The 19,669-nt window shown below is 45.2% G+C and overlaps 1 protein-coding gene across 3 annotated transcripts in view; it reads left to right on the forward strand.

The window, feature by feature from the left end:
• The window catches only part of ccdc152 (coiled-coil domain containing 152), a 74,820-nt gene that overhangs the window by 13,339 nt on the left and 41,812 nt on the right, over positions 1-19,669 (forward strand). For all 3 annotated transcript variants that reach the window (XM_033018513.1, XM_033018514.1, XM_033018515.1), the window contains one exon: positions 14,696-14,801. In XM_033018513.1, coding sequence (XP_032874404.1) covers positions 14,696-14,801 — 106 coding nt within the window. The remainder of the gene's footprint in view (positions 1-14,695; positions 14,802-19,669) is intronic.

Genomic DNA, 19,669 nt, shown 5'->3' on the forward strand with positions numbered 1-19,669 from the left:
AGTGAACCGGCCAGTCCGACTTCCGTTGTGCCTTACATCCAGCCCGCTGCGGTTGTTTGAGCTATGCTAGCGGCGCTGGGCTCGGCTCGGAATGCTGTCGGTGACTGTGGACCGCAGCATGTGCGATCCAGGTGCCGCCGGTCGCCCCCCACTGCTAGAACCCTCCTGGTCCATTGCAGTCCGACGGAAACGACCTTCCTTGGTGTTTTCCCTGTTCATGTTCCTATTTAAAAATAAAACAGAACAGTGTTTCGAAAACACCATGTCCTCAGAGTAAGTTTGCTTACCTGAAGGTCCGCTTTCAAATTGTTGCGGGAGAGCTCGTACTCCCGTCCGTCGCTGTGCACTGCGTGAGACGCTATGTCGCGCATGTGTGCTGGACGGGGTCTTCACAGTCACTCACGTGACTCCGAAGTGAAATGACTAATTTAGTGCAGTCACAACTGGATATTTGCTGATCATCTGAATGGTGGCTGAAAGGATTTTGTAGAATGGAAGAGTTTGATTTATTCAGGACACTGTCAATGTCACTTGAACACAAGAAGTATCCAGGTTCTACCAAAATAGAAATAAAGCAAAGCTTTAGGAGATTGAAAGGCTATGAGCATTGGTATGAAGGGGAGGGAGTGTTTTTTAGCCTCCAAAAAGAGATTGAATTTAAAAAAATATATATATTTTTTAAGATGATGCCCCATCCAAGCCATCTCTATTCAATCAATTTATTATAGACATTCTACCTCTTGGGTTAATTTTGCACAATAAGTTCTGGAAGATATATTTTAAAGGTGATCTTTTTAAATTTATGTTTTATTGGGATGCTAGCATTGTTGGCTGGTATAATGTCCCGCACTTAAATGTCATTAAGAAGGTAGCAGTGAGCCACCTTCCTGAGCCACTACAGTCCTTCTGGTTAAAGGCACTCTCACTATGTTGATGGGTAGAGAGTTGCATGTTGATGAAGGGCTAATGATAATTTCACAGTATAAGATGGTGTCTGACATGGAGGAGTGGTGATTCTGATGCGACCTGCCTGCTGCCCCTGTCCTTCCAGGCAGTAGAAGCAGATGCTACGGCAGGTACTACGAGCGATCTGGGCAGCACGGTGGCGCAGTGGTAGAGTTGCTGCCTTACAGAGCTTACAGCGCCAGAGACCCGGGTGGGATCCTGGCTACAGGTGCTTGTCTGTACGGAGTTTGTACATTCTCCCCATGACCTCCATGGATTTACTCCGAGATTTTCGGTTTCCTCCCACACTCCAAAGTCGTACAGGTCTGATTGTGGGTTTTGGAAGGTGTAGGATGGGGACCCACAGTCCAGTTTATATCAACGGGTCAATGGTTGAAAGGGTCAAGAGCTTCAAATTCCTGGGCGTGCACATCTCTGAAGATCTTTCCTGGTCCGAGAACACTGATGCAATTATTAAGAAAGCATATCAGCGCCTCTACTTCCTGAGATTACGGAGAGTCGGTTTGTCAAGGAGGACTCTCTCTAACTTTTACAGGTGCACAGTAGAGGGCATGCTGACCAGTTGCATCGGGGCTTGGTTCGGCAACTTGAGCGCTCTGGAGCGGAAAAGACTACAAAAAGTAGTAAACACTGCCCAGTCCATCATCGGCTCTGACCTCACTTCCATTAAGGGGATCTATCGCAGTCGCTGCCTCAAAAAGGCTGGCAGTATCATCAAGGACCCACACCATCCTGGCCACACAATCATCTCCCCGCAACCTTCAGGTAGAAGGCACAGGAGCCTGAAGACTGCAACGACCAGGTTCAGGAATAGCTACTTCCCCACAGCCATTAGGCTATTAAAACTGACTCGGACAAAACTCTGAACATTAATAGCCCATTATCTGTTTATTTGCACTTTATCAGTTTATTTATTCATGTATGTATATATTTATATAATGGTATATGGACACACTGATCTGTTCTGTAGTCATGCCTACTATGTCCAGTTGTGCTGAAGCAAAGCAAGAATTTCATTGTCTTATCAGGGACACATGACAATAAACTCTCTTGAATCTTGGTTTGTAGGTTAATTGGCTTGGTATAAATAGAAAAATTGTCCCTAGCGTAGTATAATGTTAATATGCGGAATCGCTGGTCGGTGCAGACTACAATGCATTCTGTAGATGGTACACTGCGGTATCATCACTGCAGTTATAAAACGTAGCTATTATGACATTCAATTATGAATCTATAATGCCATTTTCATCAGTTAGGAAGAGGAAGGAACGTCAGAGATGGCACATTCTCTTGACCATTTTCAAGAAAGTTGACAAACCCCTTTCCCAGGGAAAATCACTGTCAGGATACTCTTCACATGACCTAACTAAAGCTTTTCACTCCATCAGAAGACTAGAGGAAACAATGGAAGTAGCACTTGTTTCTTACAAACTACCCACCTACCTCACCCTTCAGGCACCTTCTGACACATCTGTGCAAGAGCAAAAAAACACTCTAAAGAAAGGACCCAACCCAAAATGACATCTGTCCATTCCCTTCACAAATGTTGCCTGACCCACTGAGTTGCTCCAGCACTTTAGGTTTTGCGCAACATTCCAGCATCTGCAGTCTCTTGTGTCATCTGTGTAATATTATGTGAATAACTCATTAGCCTAATAAGTCAGCTCAGAAGCTATGAAACTGGATAATTTATCACTCCTTCTCCCCATTGTAAATAATCCTTCATTTAAACCTTCTGTGTTGAATAAAGGTTTTGTACAATGGAAAAATTATGGAATTAAAAAGGTGGGACACCTTTACAGTAAAGGTTTTTTTCTTTCATTTCAGGAGTTACAACAGAATTATGGACTACACTCAAATATATTTTTTTAATATTTGCAATTTAAGAGATTATGTTAAATCACATGCACAAGAATATAGAACTAGGGAGCCAGAGATCCTTGTCGAATGTTTGAATAAACATCCTAACACAGATAAATTAATATCTCACATTTATAATATTCTTTTAGATAGTGAGGTCCCGTCAACGGAACTATATAGACAAGCTCAACCCATAATGAAAGATATATGGGATGAAAGTTTACAACATATACATCAATGCTTGTTAAATGCCAGGCACTCTTTAATACAATTTAAAGTACTACATAGACTGCACTATTCTAAAACAAAATTAAACTGAATTTTTCCAAATATTTCTCCTATCTGTGACAAATGTCAATACTTAGAAGCCAAACTCGTACAAAAATTAAACAATTCTGGACGGATATTTTTAAAATTATTTCTGAAGTTGTTAATATCCAATTGTATCCTGATCCAAAAGTAATAATATTAGGAATATCAGAACAAAGCTTAAAACTTACAATAAACCAAACAAATTTCCTTTATTATAGTATAATAATTGGGAAAAAATTAATATAAAAATTTTGGAAAAACCCAGCAACAGCCACAATTAAAATGTGGATTATGGAAATGTCTGAGACCTTACATTTGGAAAAAATTAGACTTGTCTTAATTGACAAATCAGAATTATTTACTAGAATATGGTCTCCATTTATTGATTTCCTGGCCACCCCTGGGGGTGGCCGCATAGAAATTGTGTCTCCCTGTCCCCTCCATATTTTGATAGCGATTTCCGTGCCTGGAGCCTACCACGGTAAAGGGAGTTTTGGATTTAGTGTTAAGTAATCAACCGGATTTGATAGGAAACTCAAGATAAGGGAAGAATTAGGAGGTAGCGACCACAACATGATAAGTTTTAATCTACAATTTGAGAGGGAGAAGGTGAAATCAGACGTGTCGGTATTGCAGCTGAGCAGAGGGGACTACAGAGGCATGAGGGAGGAGCTGGACAAAGTTGACAGGAAAGGGACCCTAGCAGGGATGACAGTGGAACAGCAATGGCAGGAATTTCTGGGAATAATTCGGAGAAAGGCAACCGTGGCTGACAAGGGAAGTCAAGGACGGTATAAAGCTAAAAGAGAAGGCATATAACATTGCAAAAATTAGTGGGAAGTCAGAGGATTGTGAAGCTTTTAAAGAACAACAGAGGGTAACTAAAAAGAAAATACGGGGAGAAAAGATGAAATATGAAGGTAAGCTAGCCAATAATATAAAAGAGGATAGCAAGAGTTTCTTCAGTTATATAAAGATCAAGAAAGAGGCACGAGTGGATGTTAGACTGCTGGAGAATGATGCAGGAGATGTGATAATGGAGAATAAAGAAATGGCAGAGGAGTTGAATAACATTTTTGCATCAATCTTCACAGTGGAAGACACCAGCAACGTGCCTGAAATTCAAAAGAATCAGGGGTTGAAAGTTAGTGGAGTGGGTGCTTGGGAAGGTGGAAGGTGGACTGCACCCCAGGGTTCTGAAAGAGGTGGCATTAGAGATTGTGAATACCATTGAGTGGCGCCTGCAACGGCTGCCTCGCCAACAGTCTGTCTCGTCCCTTCTTTGTTGTTTTTTAGTATGTGTTAAATGTATGTTTTTATTGTTGTTTAGCTTGTTTTATGTGGTGGGGGGGTTTGGGGGAAATGTTTTTTAATCTCTTACCTCGGTGGAGATGCGATTTTTTTCCTATATCGTATCACCGTCCGCACTGCGGCCCAACATCGTGGACTTGACGGCCTCTGCTGGGGACCGACTTCGGGAGCTCCAACTGCGGGAGCCTGCGGACTTTAACATTGTGGAGCACGCGGTCTCTGGTGAGAGACCGACTTTGGGGGCTCCAAGCCTTAGGAGCTTCGATCGCCCCAACGCAGGAGATTCGACCGCCTTGACTGCAGATGGTTCTACTGCCCCGACTGCAGAGAATAAATAGGAAGAAGATTAGACTTTATTGCCTTCTGTCACAGTAAGGAATATAGGAATCCGCTGTGGTGGATGTTTATGTTAACTTTTATGTAGTTGTGTGTCTTGTTGCTTTTTTTTACTATGGATGTGTGGTAATTCGAGTTTCACTGCACCTTAATTGGTACACGTGACAATAAAGAGACCCTTGAACTTTTGAACCTTTGGTTCTGGAGAGGGTTCAGAGGAGGTTTACAAGAATTATCCCAGGAATGACTAGGTTAACCTATGATGAGCGTTTGGCTGCACTGGACCTCGCTGGAGTTTAGAAGAATGAGGGGTGACCTAATTGAAACATACGGAATAGTGAAAGGCTTGGATAGAGCGGATGTGGAGAGGATGTTTCCATTAGTGGGAGAGGCTAGAACTGGAGGTCATAGCCTCAGAATTAAAGGATGTTCTTTTAGGAAGGAGATGAAGATAAATTTCTTTGGTCAAAGGGTGGTGAATCTGTGGAATTCTTTGCCACAGAAGGCTGTAGAGGCCACCAGTAGATATTTTTAAGGCACAGATAGAAAGATTCTCTATTAGTACAGGCGTCAGAGGTTATGGGGTGAAGGCAGGAGAATGGGGTTAGGAGGGAGAGATAGATCCGCCATGATTAAATGGCGGAGTAGACTTGATGGGCCAAATGGCCTAATTCTACTCCTATTCCTTATGTCCTTATCCAAGTGAACCTCTTTAGCACTTTCTCCAAAGCCTCCACACCTTCCTGTAACGGGGCAACCAGTGGCCATGCACCTGTGGCCAAACCAAAGTTTTATACAGCTGCAAGATGACTTGCCAACGTTTATACTCACTTTCATAGAACTTTGCATTTATACCCCAAGATCCCTCTGTATATCAGTGCTCCCAAGGGCCATTAACTGCATACTTTTCTCTTGCATTTGTTCTCCTAATGTGCAATAGTGCAAAATTAGAACATATAACCTTTCTGGATTAAACTTCATCTGCCATTTCTCGTCCCAAATTTAAAACTTGTCTATATCATGCTATATCTTTTGATAACCTTTATCACTATATAGAACTCTAGCAATTTCTGGTGTCAGTGAACTTACAAATCAGCCCACTGACATTTTGTCAAAAACATTTATATATATAATCTCACAATTAACAAAATCTCAGAACTGATCCCTGACCCCTGCTGACCTCCACTGGTCATATGCCTCCAGCCAGAATAACGACCCTTCACCACTATTCTTCTTGGTTGACCAAGCTAATTTTGAATCCAAGTCACAATGGATCCCATGTGCCTTAATTTTCCAGATTAACCTAAAATGAGGGACTTTGTCAAATGCTTCACTAAAGTCATCAAAAGACACTAAAGACAATATCTACTTCTTTACCCTCATCAATCATCTTCATCATCCTGTTCAAACATCTCAATCAAGTTTGTAGGACATGAACTGTCTGAACAAGCTGACTATCCCCAATAAGTCCATGCTTATCATGTGAGTACAAATCTTCCCCAAGCACTTATGTATTGTTCACCAGCCTAATAACATTACGTATTATCTAGTCTTCTGTGGCTAAATAGGAGCAGGGAGGTTCTACTGCAGTTGTACAGGGTCTTGGTGAGACCACACCTGGAGTATTGCGTACAGTTTTGGTCTCCAAATCTGAGGAAGGACATTATTGCCATAGAGGGAGTGCAGAGAAGGTTCACCAGACTGATTCCTGGGATGTCAGGACTGTCTTATGAAGAAAGACTGGATAGACTTGGTTTATACTCTCTAGAATTTAGGAGATTGAGAGGGGATCTTATAGAAACTTACAAAATTCTTAAGGGGTTGGACAGGCTAGATGCAGGAAGATTGCTCCCGATGTTGGGGAAGTCCAGGACAAGGGGTCACAGCTTAAGGATAAGGGGGAAATCTTTTAAAACCGAGATGAGAAGAACTTTTTTCACACAGAGAGTGGTGAATCTCTGGAACTCCCTGCCACAGAGGGTAGTCTAGGCCAGTTCATTGGCTATATTTAAGAGGGAGTTAGATGTGGCCCTTGTGGCTAAGGGGATCAGAGGGTATGGAGAGAAGGCAGGTACGGGATACTGAGTTGGATGATCAGCCATGATCATATTGAATGGCGGTGCAGGCTCGAAGGGCCGAATGGCCTACTCCTGCACCTAATTTCTATGTTTCTATGTTTCTATGTTAAAGAGGATACAAACATCTCTGCCAAGATGCCAGCCATCTCTGTTCTCGCACATTAACCCGGGATGTCATCACGTCTGCTTGATTATTTTGTGCCATCAGGAAGAGGGTACTGGAGCCTGAAAACTGTAATGTCCAGGTTCAGTAACAGCTTCTTCCCTACAGCCATTAGCTATTAAACACTACAACCTCAAATAAGCTCTTGACTTCTGAGACATCTATCTATTCATACTATTACTAAAACTCTCATCTTGTAATCTTCCGGTTTGCGTTTTTTTTAAATTTGCCCAAATATGGTATCCTATATTGCTAGGATTTTTCACCACTTTACTCACCATTCACCTCTGCTCCAAGTGCACCAAGTTTTGTTCCGATCGGTGGCATATTACAAAAGTTATGAAAGTTTAAAACATTGTGAGATCAGCAGATTGGTCTTCTCACCTGTCAGTCACCATGAAGGTAACGCCCATTCCGGCACCCGCTGTCAATCACCTGGGCGAGGAGAATAAAGACACAGAGGCGGGGCTGAGTCCACAAGCCGTGCTGATTGAGCCCACAAGAGTGGAGTCGGGGAAGCCGTTGAGTGGAGTCGGGAAGCCGATGAGTGGAGTCGAGGGAGCTGCTGTGTGGAGTCGGGGAAGCCGTGCGTGGAGTCGGGGAAGCCACTGTGGAGTCGGGGAAACCACTGAGTGGAACTGGGAGGTGCTGTGTGGTGCCGCGGCCGGTGGCCGCTGAGTGGAATCCCTCCCCCCCACACACACTCCTACCCCCCTTCCACACACCCACACCCCCCTTCACCCCTCACCCTTACCCCCTCCCCCACACCGCTCCTTTACCCTTCCCCCCAACCCCCCACACCACCCCACCTCCCCCCACACCACCACACCACCCCACACCCCCACCCCACCCCCACACACCACCCCTCCCCCCCACACCACCCCTCCCCCACACCACTCCTCCCCCACACCACCCTCTCCCTCACAACCCCCCTCCCCACACCCCCCCTCCCCCACACAACACCTCTCCCCCACACCTCCCTTCCCACACACCTCCCTCCCTCATACACCCCCTGTACACCCCCCACACACCCCTCTCCCCCACACCTCCCCTCCCCACACTGCCCAACACCCACCCCCCTCCCTCACATCCCCCCTCCCCCACACCAGCCCCCTCCCCCACACCAATTCCCCTCCCCCACACCAACCCTCTCCCCCACACCACCCCCTCTCCCTCACCATGGAATATTGCATTGCTGAATGGGTTGCGTGGGGGGGACCAGGCCTCCCATGTGACTGGGACCCAACGGGTCCCTCTTAGTCTAGTATGACAATAAAACACTATTGACTTGTGGATGTTGCCAGTAAGCCATCAACTGGTAAATCCCCCAGCAATTTGCCAACAACTTTCCTCACTTTCCATATTTGTATTCCTATTTTGTCATTAGCAACCAATCAGACCATTGTGATTTCCAAATGGTTTGATAGCAGATTATCGGTGTGTTTCTGTACTTGTATTTTGCCTGGGGTAAGCAAGAGTTTGAGGTTCACCAATCCTTAGGCATGACCTTTACTTTTGCTGATCTATTTCGTAATCTCACACTAATACCTGTCATTTCCAGGCATACAGTTTATTAGAATCATTAATTTAAGAAAAATGTATTATGAACTGTCTGAGCCAGAACCTGATTATACTTTATGAGCAGCAGAGGCAATTGACTTCAATTTCCATTACGTTGTCAAGAACTGGTAGAAGATTGTTTCTGATAAATGAGTCACGGTGATGCACACTTTCTCTGTCCATGTACATTTATTTTAGTTCAGTATGTCAGAGTTCTGAGAAAAATGGCAGCAGCTAGTTGATTAGTCTCGACATATCTGCATGGGATCATGAGAAATGGAATAGATTTATGGGAAAAATCAGGACAGACCTTTTTTGTTGTGGATCAATAAAGATTTGTGCATCAGTTTCATGTAATCACTTGAATATATCATGCACGCTGCTCAGGAGTTGAGTGGTAAACAATGAACTAATCTCTGTTGACAATAATAGAACGTACCTCGATCTAGCAACCTCAGTGGAGCACTCTATTCATGCAGCCATGTATTACAATGCACAGGGAATATAAACCTCAGGCAATACGTCGTTGAACTACTTAAATGTGCAATTTTTGTCTAATTACAAGCACAGGCTAAGCATCGTAGACTGTAATTTCCTTGTCTTAGCATAATAGTTTGTTCATTACAAAAATTAATTAATATTAACATGGGAAAGATGCCTCACAATTGTGCAATGAAGAATGTACTCATTGTGGAGTCTGCAGGATCATGGAGTGGTGAATGCTGAAATGGTGGACACAACATTTCATAAAACGTCATAAGATCTAGGAGCAGAATTAGGCCATTTGGCCCATCAAGTCTACTGTACAATTTGTTTATTTATTGAGCAAGTCTATATATACACACTGAACTTTTTTTTCTCTCCCGTTGTGTACTATGTTTACATATTCTGTTGTGCTGCAGCATGTAAGAATTTCATTGTCCTATCTGGTACATATGACAATAAAACACTCTTGACGACTCAATCATGACTGGTCTATCTTTCCCTCTCAACACCATCCACCTGCCTTCTCCCCATAACCCCTGACACCTTTACTAATCAAGAATCAGTCAAAAATATCCATTGACTTGGCCTCCACAGCCTTCTGTCCCACGTCTACATTACATTACTGACATTTATAGTTAGTGACATTACCACTTTACCTTATGAGCTCCCTTCAAACAAGACTTTTTTTTCTTTAAAATAATTTTCACAATCATAGATGCAACATCTCAGTTGGTTTGCATCTCCTTGAAAGCAATTGTATTATCACCATGCTGACTTCTGACAGTGCAACGTTTGGCTTGAATTAATAGCTCATTTTTTTGGTTCGCTGCTCAGCTTGCCATCTTTCTCAGGCAATACATTTTTTTCTATTTATTCAATAGATGTGAGCTTCGAAGCCTGAACCATCATTTAATTGTCCATCCCGAGATGCTCTTGAGATGTTGGTGGTGAGCTGCCTTCTTGAACCACCGCAGTCCTTGAGATGTAGGTGCATCACAATGCTGTTAAGGGTTTTGATCCAGGAAATTGAAGGAACAGTGACATATTTCCAAGTCAGGATCGTGTCTGGCTTAGAGAACAACATCCATGTGGTGGTGGTGATGTCCCCTGCTTTTCATCATCCTTTCTCCCTCAAACCACTCCTTCCCCAGGTACTTTCCCCTGCAACCTCAGGAGATGCAACACCTGCACCTATACCTCCTACCTCACATCCATTCAAGGACTCCAGAAGCCCTCCCAGGTGAGATAGAGATTTGTAAGCACCTTCTCTAACTTCATCTACTACGTTCATTGCTGATACCTCCTGCCTCACATCCATTCAAGGACTCCAGAAGCCCTTCCAGATGAAATAGAGATTTATAAGCACCTGCTCTAACTTCATCTACTGCGTTTGGTGCTCCCAATATGACCTTCTTTACATCGCCAAGACCAACCATAGATTCTGCGACCGTTTTGCCCAACACATACGCTCCTAGTGGCGGCGCGGCTCTGGCTGCAGCGGCTCTCCGGCAGTCCTGTTAGTTTTGTGTTTTTTGGTTTGTTTATTTTCGTTTTGGTTAGTCTAGTTTTGGTTTTTAGTTTGTGTTTTGGGGGGGGGGGGGGTTGAAACGGGGCTTGCTGTCTCTCCCTGCGGGGGAATGCGACTTTTTTGTCGTATTCCCCTTCTCTGCCTCCGTCTGCGCTGAGGCCTAGTGGCGGAGCTGGCGACCTCGAGGCTCAGGAGGCAGAGCCTGCCAGGACTCGCACTGAGCTCGCTCCCGTGAGGACGGCCCGGCTCGGGGCTGGAGCAGGGCTTTCGTGAGGGGCTGTGACGGCCGGCCCGAGGAAGGAACGGTGCTCCCGTCAGAGTAGCCGAGCTCGGGGAGGTACGGCGTTCCCAGCCTGAGGGAGGAGCGGCGGCCTGGCGCGAGGGAGGAGCGGCGCCCAGTCGGGGCGGCCTGGCGCGAGGGAGGAGCGGCGGCCTGGCGCGAGGCTGAGACGGTGGCAGTACTCACGTGAGGGCGATCCGGCTCGGGGCTGGAACGATGCTCCGGGGGCTGGGACGGCAGTTCTGGTGGCGGTGGCCTGAGACCGGGGGTTCGGCCGCGGGCCAGCGGCTGCGTCAGCAGGTCTGGTGAGCGGCAGCTTCGACTACCCCGGGCCGCGGTGTTTGAGCCGCAGGACAGGTTTTAACATCGCCCGGGGGGTATCGCCTCAGCGCAGAAGGAGAAGAGGAGGGAAGAGACTGCAGCCCTAAGACTTTTGCCTCCATCACAGTGAGGAGATGTTGGGTGGACTCACTGTGGTGGATGTTAATATGTGTTTATTGTTGTTTTTTATTGTATTGTATTATATGTAATGACTGCTTAAATTTCGTTCAGACTTCGGTCTGGATGACAAATAAAAGGCAATTCAATTCAATTCAAGGCCTAATGTATCTCCCGGTTGCTAACTATTTTAACTCCTCTTCCCCTCCCAATACTGACCTTTCTGTCCTGGGCCTCTTCCATTGCAAGATTGAGGCCACTGGAGGGACAGCACCTCATATTCTTCTCAGGCAGTTTACAACCCAACAGTATGAACATTGAATTCTCCAGTTTTAGGTAACTAACCTGCAAACAATTCTCCTATTTTCCCCCTCTCTGTCCTGTAGCCCAGCTGGATGTGCACCCATCTCCCCTTCCCCCCTCCCTGATCCCTTCCACCTATATTCCTTCCTCTAACTTCACATTTCACTCCTCTTATTTCACAACTTTTTTGTCTACATTTTTGACCTTTGTCCAACTATCAGCCGATCAAACCCCCCCCTCACTTCTATTGGGACGACAGATGGCACAATGGGCTAAGTGTTCGGCTGGCAACCGGAAGGTAGCCGGTTCGAATCCCGCTTGGAGTGCATACTGTCGTTGTGTCCTTGGGCAAGACACTTCACCCACCTTTGCCTGTGTGTGAATGTGTGTGAGTGATTGGTGGTGGTCGGAGGGGCCGTAGGCGCAGATTGGCAGCCACGCTTCCGTCAATCTGCCCCAGGGCAGCTGTGGCTACATAAGTAGCTTACCACCACCGAGTGTGACTGAGGAGTGAATGAATAATGCTATGTAAAGCGCCTTGAGTATTAGAAAGGCGCTATATAAATCCCATCCATTATTATTATTATTATTCCTCCCATCACTTGGCAGACTTTGTCCCATCCTCACCGTTCTTCCAACTTTCTCGCCCCCCAACTAAAACCAGTCTGAAGAAGACTCCTGACACGAAAGATCACCTATCCATGTTCTCCAGAGGTGCTGCCTGACCCGCTGAGTTACTCCAGCACTCTGTGAAACGTCACCAATCCATGTTCTCCAGAGATGCTGCCTGACCCGCTGAGTTACTCCAGCACTCTGTGAAACGTCACCTATCCATGTTCTCCAGAGATGCTGCCTGACCCTGTAAGTTTACTCCAGCACTTTGCATCCATTTTTGTAAACCAGCATCTGCAGTTCCATGTGTCTACATTCCTTGCTTTAGCAGTCCTTGCCCTTCTAACTGGCAGTGGTGGGGGGTTTGGATAGTGTTGTCTCAGGAGTCTTGGTGAGTCGTTGCAGTACATCCTGTAGACTGGATACAGACTTGATTTTGTACGTCAGTGATGGTTGTAGATGGGATGCCTATCGAGCGGGTGTCCTGTGTGGTGTCAATTTTTGTGAGTGTTGTTGAATCTGCCCTCATCCACACAAGTGGAGATAGTTCCATCACACTCCCGACTCCAGCCTTGGAGATGGTGGACAGGCTTTGGGGTGTTAGGAGGTGAGTCACTCACCACAACATTCCCAGCCTCTCAGCTGCTCTTGTGTGTATATGGCTGTTCCACCACCATTTCTGATCAATGGTAACTCAGGGTATTGATAATGTGGGATTTAGTGAATGTCAGGGGGTATGGCTGGATTTTCTCTTGCTGGATACAATCAATGTCTGGCACTTGGGTGGCACAAATGTCACTTGCCAACTATAAGCCCGGGCCTGGATATTGATCTGGGGTTTACTGCATCTGGATGTGAATGGCTTCATTATCTCAGGAGTGTTGAATGGTGCTATCATTGTGCAAACATCAGTGAACATCCCAACATCAGACCTGACCATTGAAGGAAGGTCATTGATGGAGCAGCTGAAGATGGTTGGTCCTCACACATGACACTGAGGATCTCCAGCTGAGATGTCCCGTGGCTGAGATGCTTGACTTCCAACTAACACAACCATCTTCCTTTGTGCTGGGCATGACTGAAACCAGTGCAAGGTTTTCCTTCCATTCCCATTGACTCCGAAATAGCCTGGGCTTCTCGATGCCATTCGCAATAAAAAGCTGCCTTGATGTCAAGGGCAGTTCTTCTCTCCTCACCGCTGGAGTTCACCTCTTCTGTCCCTGTTTGAACCACAGCGGCAAAAGGTCTGGAGTTAAGTGACTGGATTTGTGTAAACTGGGCTTCTGTAAGCAGATTATCCCTGAGCAAAAGCTGCTTAATAACACCATCTATCATCCCTTCCATCACTTTGCCGATTGAGAGGAGACGAATGGGGCAGTAAATGGCCAATTTGGATTTGTCTTGCTACTTGTAGACATGATGTTTCTAGACAATTTTCCACATCATTGAGTAATGCCAGTGTTGTAGATGTACCAGAATAGTTTTGGCGGAGCAGGTTCTGGAGCACAGATTGTTAAAAGGGATGTGACACATTTCCTTGCTGGGCAATGTATTAACGTATCAATACTCAGTTACATCAAAATTAGACACAAAATGCTGGAGTAACTCAGCGGGACAGGCAGCATCTCTGGAGAGAAGGAATGGGTGACGTTTCAGGCCGAGACTTCCTCAAGAGTTTCCTTGACCCGAAACGTCACCCATTCCTTCTCTTCTGAGATGCTGCCTGTCCCACTGAGTTACTCTGTTTTGTGCCCATCGTTGGTGTGAACCAGCATCTGCACTTCTTTCCTACACACTCCGTTGCATCAACTGAGATTTATTGGATGATATTGCAGCGATCACTGAATGAAAGCAGAGGTACAAATGTTGAGGAGGTTAGAACTAGTGTCGACTCAAAGAGCCAAATGGTCTCCTGCTGTGTTGTAACATTTCTACACTTTTACAATTTATCAGAAATTTATTCAGACTGATGTCCATTGCTAATTTATATGTAATCTCCTGTTTTATGAAAGAGTAAATGAGCACAAAGTTAATACTTTTGCCAGAAACCCATTGTGCAGTCAATCTTTCATGGGGAAACAATCATTGTCAGTCCCAGGCAAATGGGATTAACCCAGAATGCCAACTTGGTCAGCATGGATAAGGCGGGCCGAAGGGCCTGTTTTCATGCTGTACAGCTCTATGAGTCTATTTGAGATTTGATATTTTTGGGGGCGACTTTATACTCATAGCTGGGCTACCTATATGTGCTTCATGCTTCTTAAACGTAGTCTTGTCACCCTGAATCCACTATCAAACACTTTATTTATATCGCATCAAAGGAGTTGTTCAGAAAGTACAATATATTTAGCTCAAGCAGTTTATCATCAACCAGTGTGTACACAGGTCCTAAGTCTATTCATAATTAGGATATACAATGTTAAGCCAGTGTTACCATTAAATATGTCATTTACTTGCTTTAGAAAATAGCCGATATTCAGGGGAACAACAGTCTCCTGGAAATTCAACTGGAGGAAGCGAATCGTTTGGTGAAACTGACGCAGACTAAAGAAAACTGTTGGAAAGAAGGTAACTAGGTCTGATGGAAATGCTTCATTTATTTGCAATCTTTGGTTCAATTTTCCCTCAAGCATCTTCATTGAATAATTCCTTCATGACCTTTACAACAAAACCCATCACTCTCTCATTCCCGGGCGGCACAGCGGTAGAGTTTGCAGCGCCAGAGACCCGTATTCAATCTTTCCCTCGGGTGCTGTCTATGTTAGTTTGCACATTCTCCCTGTGACTGTGTGGGTTTTCTCCGGGTGCTTCAGTTTCTTCCCCCATCCCAAAGATGTGCGGGTTTGAAGATTAATTGGCTTCTGTAAAATTCCCCTAGAGTGTAGGATGTGGAACTAGGATAACATAGAACTAGTGTGTGGGTGATCATTGGTCGGCGAGGTCTTGGTGGGCCGAAAGGCCTCTTTCCACGCTGTATCTCTAAACTAAACTAAACTGATTGAATCCTAAAAATCGTGTGTATGTGAGATAAACCAATCTAATAACTTCAGTCGCAAACATGAAAAGGTGTCTGGTTAGCTCAGTGGTAAAATATAAAATGTCCCAATATTCAATGAAAATTATTTTATATATCACACAGCAATTTAAGCGATTGGAGAAGCATATAAAAATGAAGCGCTCAGTAGGTCAGCGTAAATTGCTATAATTCTCCTTGAATAGATTGTGTCGCTTTTTTGAAACATTGAATCAGTGATAAGCCCTCTCTGCATACTTTCTTCTGTTACTCTTTATCCATATTCCTCTTCTCCCTTCTGAAACCCAACTTTTTGTCCAGTTCCAAAAAAAAAAAAAGCAGTATCTTAATTCAATTCTACCGCACTTTCAAAATCTCAGTTGTAGAATCCTTGGGCCTGCAACTTTCCATTTAACATGAAATGTCTGTTCATCCATGTACTTCTCCTTAATACCCCAAACTATTTCTGGCACCAATTTTTCAGCCCACCTCAACAATTATTAGCACTCATTATTGTTTTAGTACTGTACTACCTATGCCTTTGTTACCAATAGAGTTGTAGAGCAGCATAGCATGGAAACAGGTTTTTTGGTCCACTTTGTCCATGCCAACTACTGGGCTAGTCCATTTATCTGCATTTTACAGGATATTGATAAGTTAATGAGGGAGAAAATAGAAGGATTAAATTGACTGAGTTTTATGTGTGAGGCAGACATTGCATGGGCTGTGCTCTATGTTCTAAGCTATTACCAACACTCAGTCTTCACCTTGGTTTCTTTAAAATAATTACCAAAACAGTAAAAAGGAAAAGAAAAATAATTGTAGCGTGGTGAAAAGACACTTTTAATCAGACAGAACAGTAAAAAGCTATTAGCTGCACTTAACCCCAATGATCTGAGCCAATTTTTGTAAATTGCTTTGAGGCTTGTACTTGAGGGAGTGTACAATCTGTTCCTGATTAGAAAGTGCTAAACCTGGAACATCTTGTTCTTCACAAATTGTTTTAGACATGCTACAGCAGACTTTGCTTGCAGGTGTGACCCTCCATACAGCCAGAGGGCCTGTCCCACTTTCACGACCTAATTCATGACCTCTGTCGAGTTTGCCTTTGACTCATACTTGCAGCATGGTCGGCAGGGGGTCGTAGGTAGGTCGTAGGTACTCGTGGCATCAAGTAGGTCGGGGCGTTTTTCTAGCCTGATGAGAAATGTCCACGGGTAAAAAAGGCCATGAATTAGGTCGTGAAAGTGGGACAGGCCCCTAACTGTCCAACTGAAATATTATAAAATAAAGAGCCAGAATTAACCAGAAACAGCCAGAGCTTGGATAGAGTGGGTGCTGAGATAGTTCCACTAGTGGGAGAGTCTCTGACCAGAGTGCACAACCTCAAAATAAAAGGATGTACCTTTCGGAAAGAGATGATGAGGAATTTCTTCAGTCAGAGGGTGGTGAATCTGTGGAATTGATTGCCACACACGGCTGTGGAGGCCAAGACATCGGGTATTTAAGGGAGTGATTGGCAGATTATTGATTAATATGGGTGTCAAGGGTTATGGGGAGAAGGCAGGAGAATGTTGAGAGGCAAAGATAGATCATCCTTGATTGAATGACGGAGTAGACTTGATGTGGCCGAATGGCCTGATTTTACTTCGGAGTCACGTGAGTGACTACGTGAAGAAGGCCCGTTCAGCCGCACGTGCGTCATTACGTCAGACGCATTGGTGCAGGCGGCCACTTGGAGCAGCAGGAGCGTCTCCAGCGCGGTAAAAGTTAAACTCAGGTAAGCTTGGTTTTCTTACCTGTCTTATTCCCTGCAGGAACCTCTTGTTCCAGAGGCTTCCTGCCGGAGGATTCACGAGGCCCGACGAGGGAACCAGCTATGGGCTGTGGGGAAACCCCGGTTCTTGCCGCAGGAGCGGGTAGCTGGGTTGTCGGGTATCGCAGAAGTGGGTCGCTGACGGGTGGTCAGTGACTTCTAGGCGCGTCGGGTGCCGGAAGGGTTTTTCCCTTCAATATGTACAGAGAAGCTGGGGTTCCCGGGGAGGGGACCTCCAGTAGGCCGGGTGCCAAGAAGTCTTTTCCCTCCGACAATAAAGATTAATGCTGGGATTCCCGGGGAAGGGAACCTCCAGTAGATGGGTGTCGGGAGGGCTTCCCTCCGAGATAAATATAAATGCTGGGGTTCCCGGGGAGGGGACCTCCAGTAGATGGGTGTCGGGAGGATTTTCCCCGATATATATATAGATGCCGGGTGTCTGGAGGAGTTTCCCTCTGATATAAATATAGATGCCGGGTGTCGGGATGATTTTCCCCGATATACATATAGAGGCTGGGGTTCCCAGGTAGGGGAATCCAGTAGTTATGCGGCTTTCAGACCGCATGGGGTCCCCAGGAAAGGGGTTAAACCAACCGGAACGGTCAGCCATGGTGCCGGTAGGGGTTTTCCCTCCGGTAATACATATATAGGCGCTGGGATTCCCGGGGGAGGGGAAATCCACCAGCAATGCGGTGCGCAGACCGAAGAGGTCCCCAAGATATGGGGTAAACCGACCCAAGTGGTCAGTCCTGGTGCCGGGAGGGTTCCCTTCCGGTAAAATGGAAAATGTGGTTATTGACTATAAAGCATTCTGATTCTGATTCTGATTCTGACCAGGATGGAGCCCTTTTGAGAGGAGGCTCAAGCTACATACATCCTAACATCCGGAGTTGTGTCAGTGGGGGACTATGGGAAAGTTCGCACCAGCAGCAGGGCTGTTTAAAGGGGATGGATGCTGAGTCTATGGCAGTGTTGGGCAGATGGGAGAGCCCTTGCCAGAAGCGCCTTGTAACAGGGCTGCATAATGGGGATGCCGGGTCTATGGCAGTGCTGGCCTATTGCTCTAGGCCATGCCAGCAGTGCCTTGTAATAGGGCTGCTTAATGTATGGCAGCAGCACCTGTAGAAGGGCTGCATGATGTCTCCCTCATGGAGGAGGAGGCATTTTCTGACCCTGAAGGGTGGGCCTGTTGGAGAGGTTGCACCAGCAATGCCTTGTACTAGGGCTGCTTAATGTCTCCCTTATGGAAGAGGAGAACATGCCGGGTCAGTGTAAATCTGATGCCGAGGCTGAGGGTATAGCGTGGAGCATACCTCAAGGGATGAAGGGCACATGTCAGAGGTACGATTCCTGGCAGCAAGGTTGCCATCCCAACATAATGCAGTGAACACCGCTATCAGGGGACGTTAGAGCCACCCGCCGAAACTTCTATTCAGGTAAAACCTATTCCACGGGCAAAACCTGAAGGACGAAGCATAAACTGTTGGACCAATTAGGCCAATGACAAGTAAGGATTCATAGTTAGAGGAAAACGCACCCCACGGCTTCATCGGCAGGAAGCAGTTCACTAAAGCTGGTAGCAGCATTAAAGCTGACCAGAGTTACTCTACAACTAAGTGACCACGAACAAGTTGGTAAGATTTACAATTGGTTGTGCAATACACAAATGATTGAGACATTGTCACCTACTCAGAGGCATTTTAACCAGGTAAACTGGACAATACTAGTAATCCAAGAAGGTTGGAATTTGGCTAGAAGAGTGTTGAGCCTGGTCCAGTATTTTAGCCAGGTTGCCTTCGAGACAGGCTCGGAGATATGGGGAATTGTCTTTCAAGGCAAGGTCAGAATTATGGCAAGAGTTGTCTTGAGACATATGAGAATTATCGGAACCGGGCCAGAGTTGCCATTCAGGGCAGACTCGAAATGATGGCAGGTGTGGCCTATTCATTATGAAAGAAGGGTGATCAAACTGATTTCATAGGGTTTTCCATGTACAATGAACATGAGCGATATTTGAAGGCATTGTTATGATGAGGCAATTTAAACAGTATGATAACAATAAATCATTCAAAGGACTACTCAGAGTTCAAAAACACTTGTGATGTATTGTCTGGATTATATTTTGATGCTGTATTTGGCTAAAATCCACTCAGTCTCAAGCTAATTGAGGAATTGTTCTCTCCTATCCGGTAAATTAGGTTGTTATCAAATGGATAGTTGGCCTGTGACTCCGCCCTGGGCAACAGATTGGAATCAATAGAAACCTGGAACAACCTTGTGGTTATAAAGGAGTTCTATTCATTAGACTAACTGGCAATGTAATAGATGTGATGCAGCTGTGCAAGTGGGAGAACTGACAGCATGCTTATTGACAAACAATAAGGGTCATGAAGGTCATTGATAATACAACTTGCTATTGCCAGCTGAAGCTAATAAAGCCACTATGATGGACAAACAGTATTCAGCATTGCTCCAGTAGTTGATCAATAAATATGTCATTATATTGCAAAAAAAGATGCTATGGCTTAAGGTGGGAACATGCGAATGACATCTCTAGTTGGAGGTGCAGGAGATTTGCAATGAGTTATTAACTGTTCAGTATTGGTA

This window comes from Amblyraja radiata, chromosome 3 (genome assembly GCF_010909765.2).
Source record: "Amblyraja radiata isolate CabotCenter1 chromosome 3, sAmbRad1.1.pri, whole genome shotgun sequence".
Lineage (NCBI taxonomy): Eukaryota > Metazoa > Chordata > Chondrichthyes > Rajiformes > Rajidae > Amblyraja > Amblyraja radiata.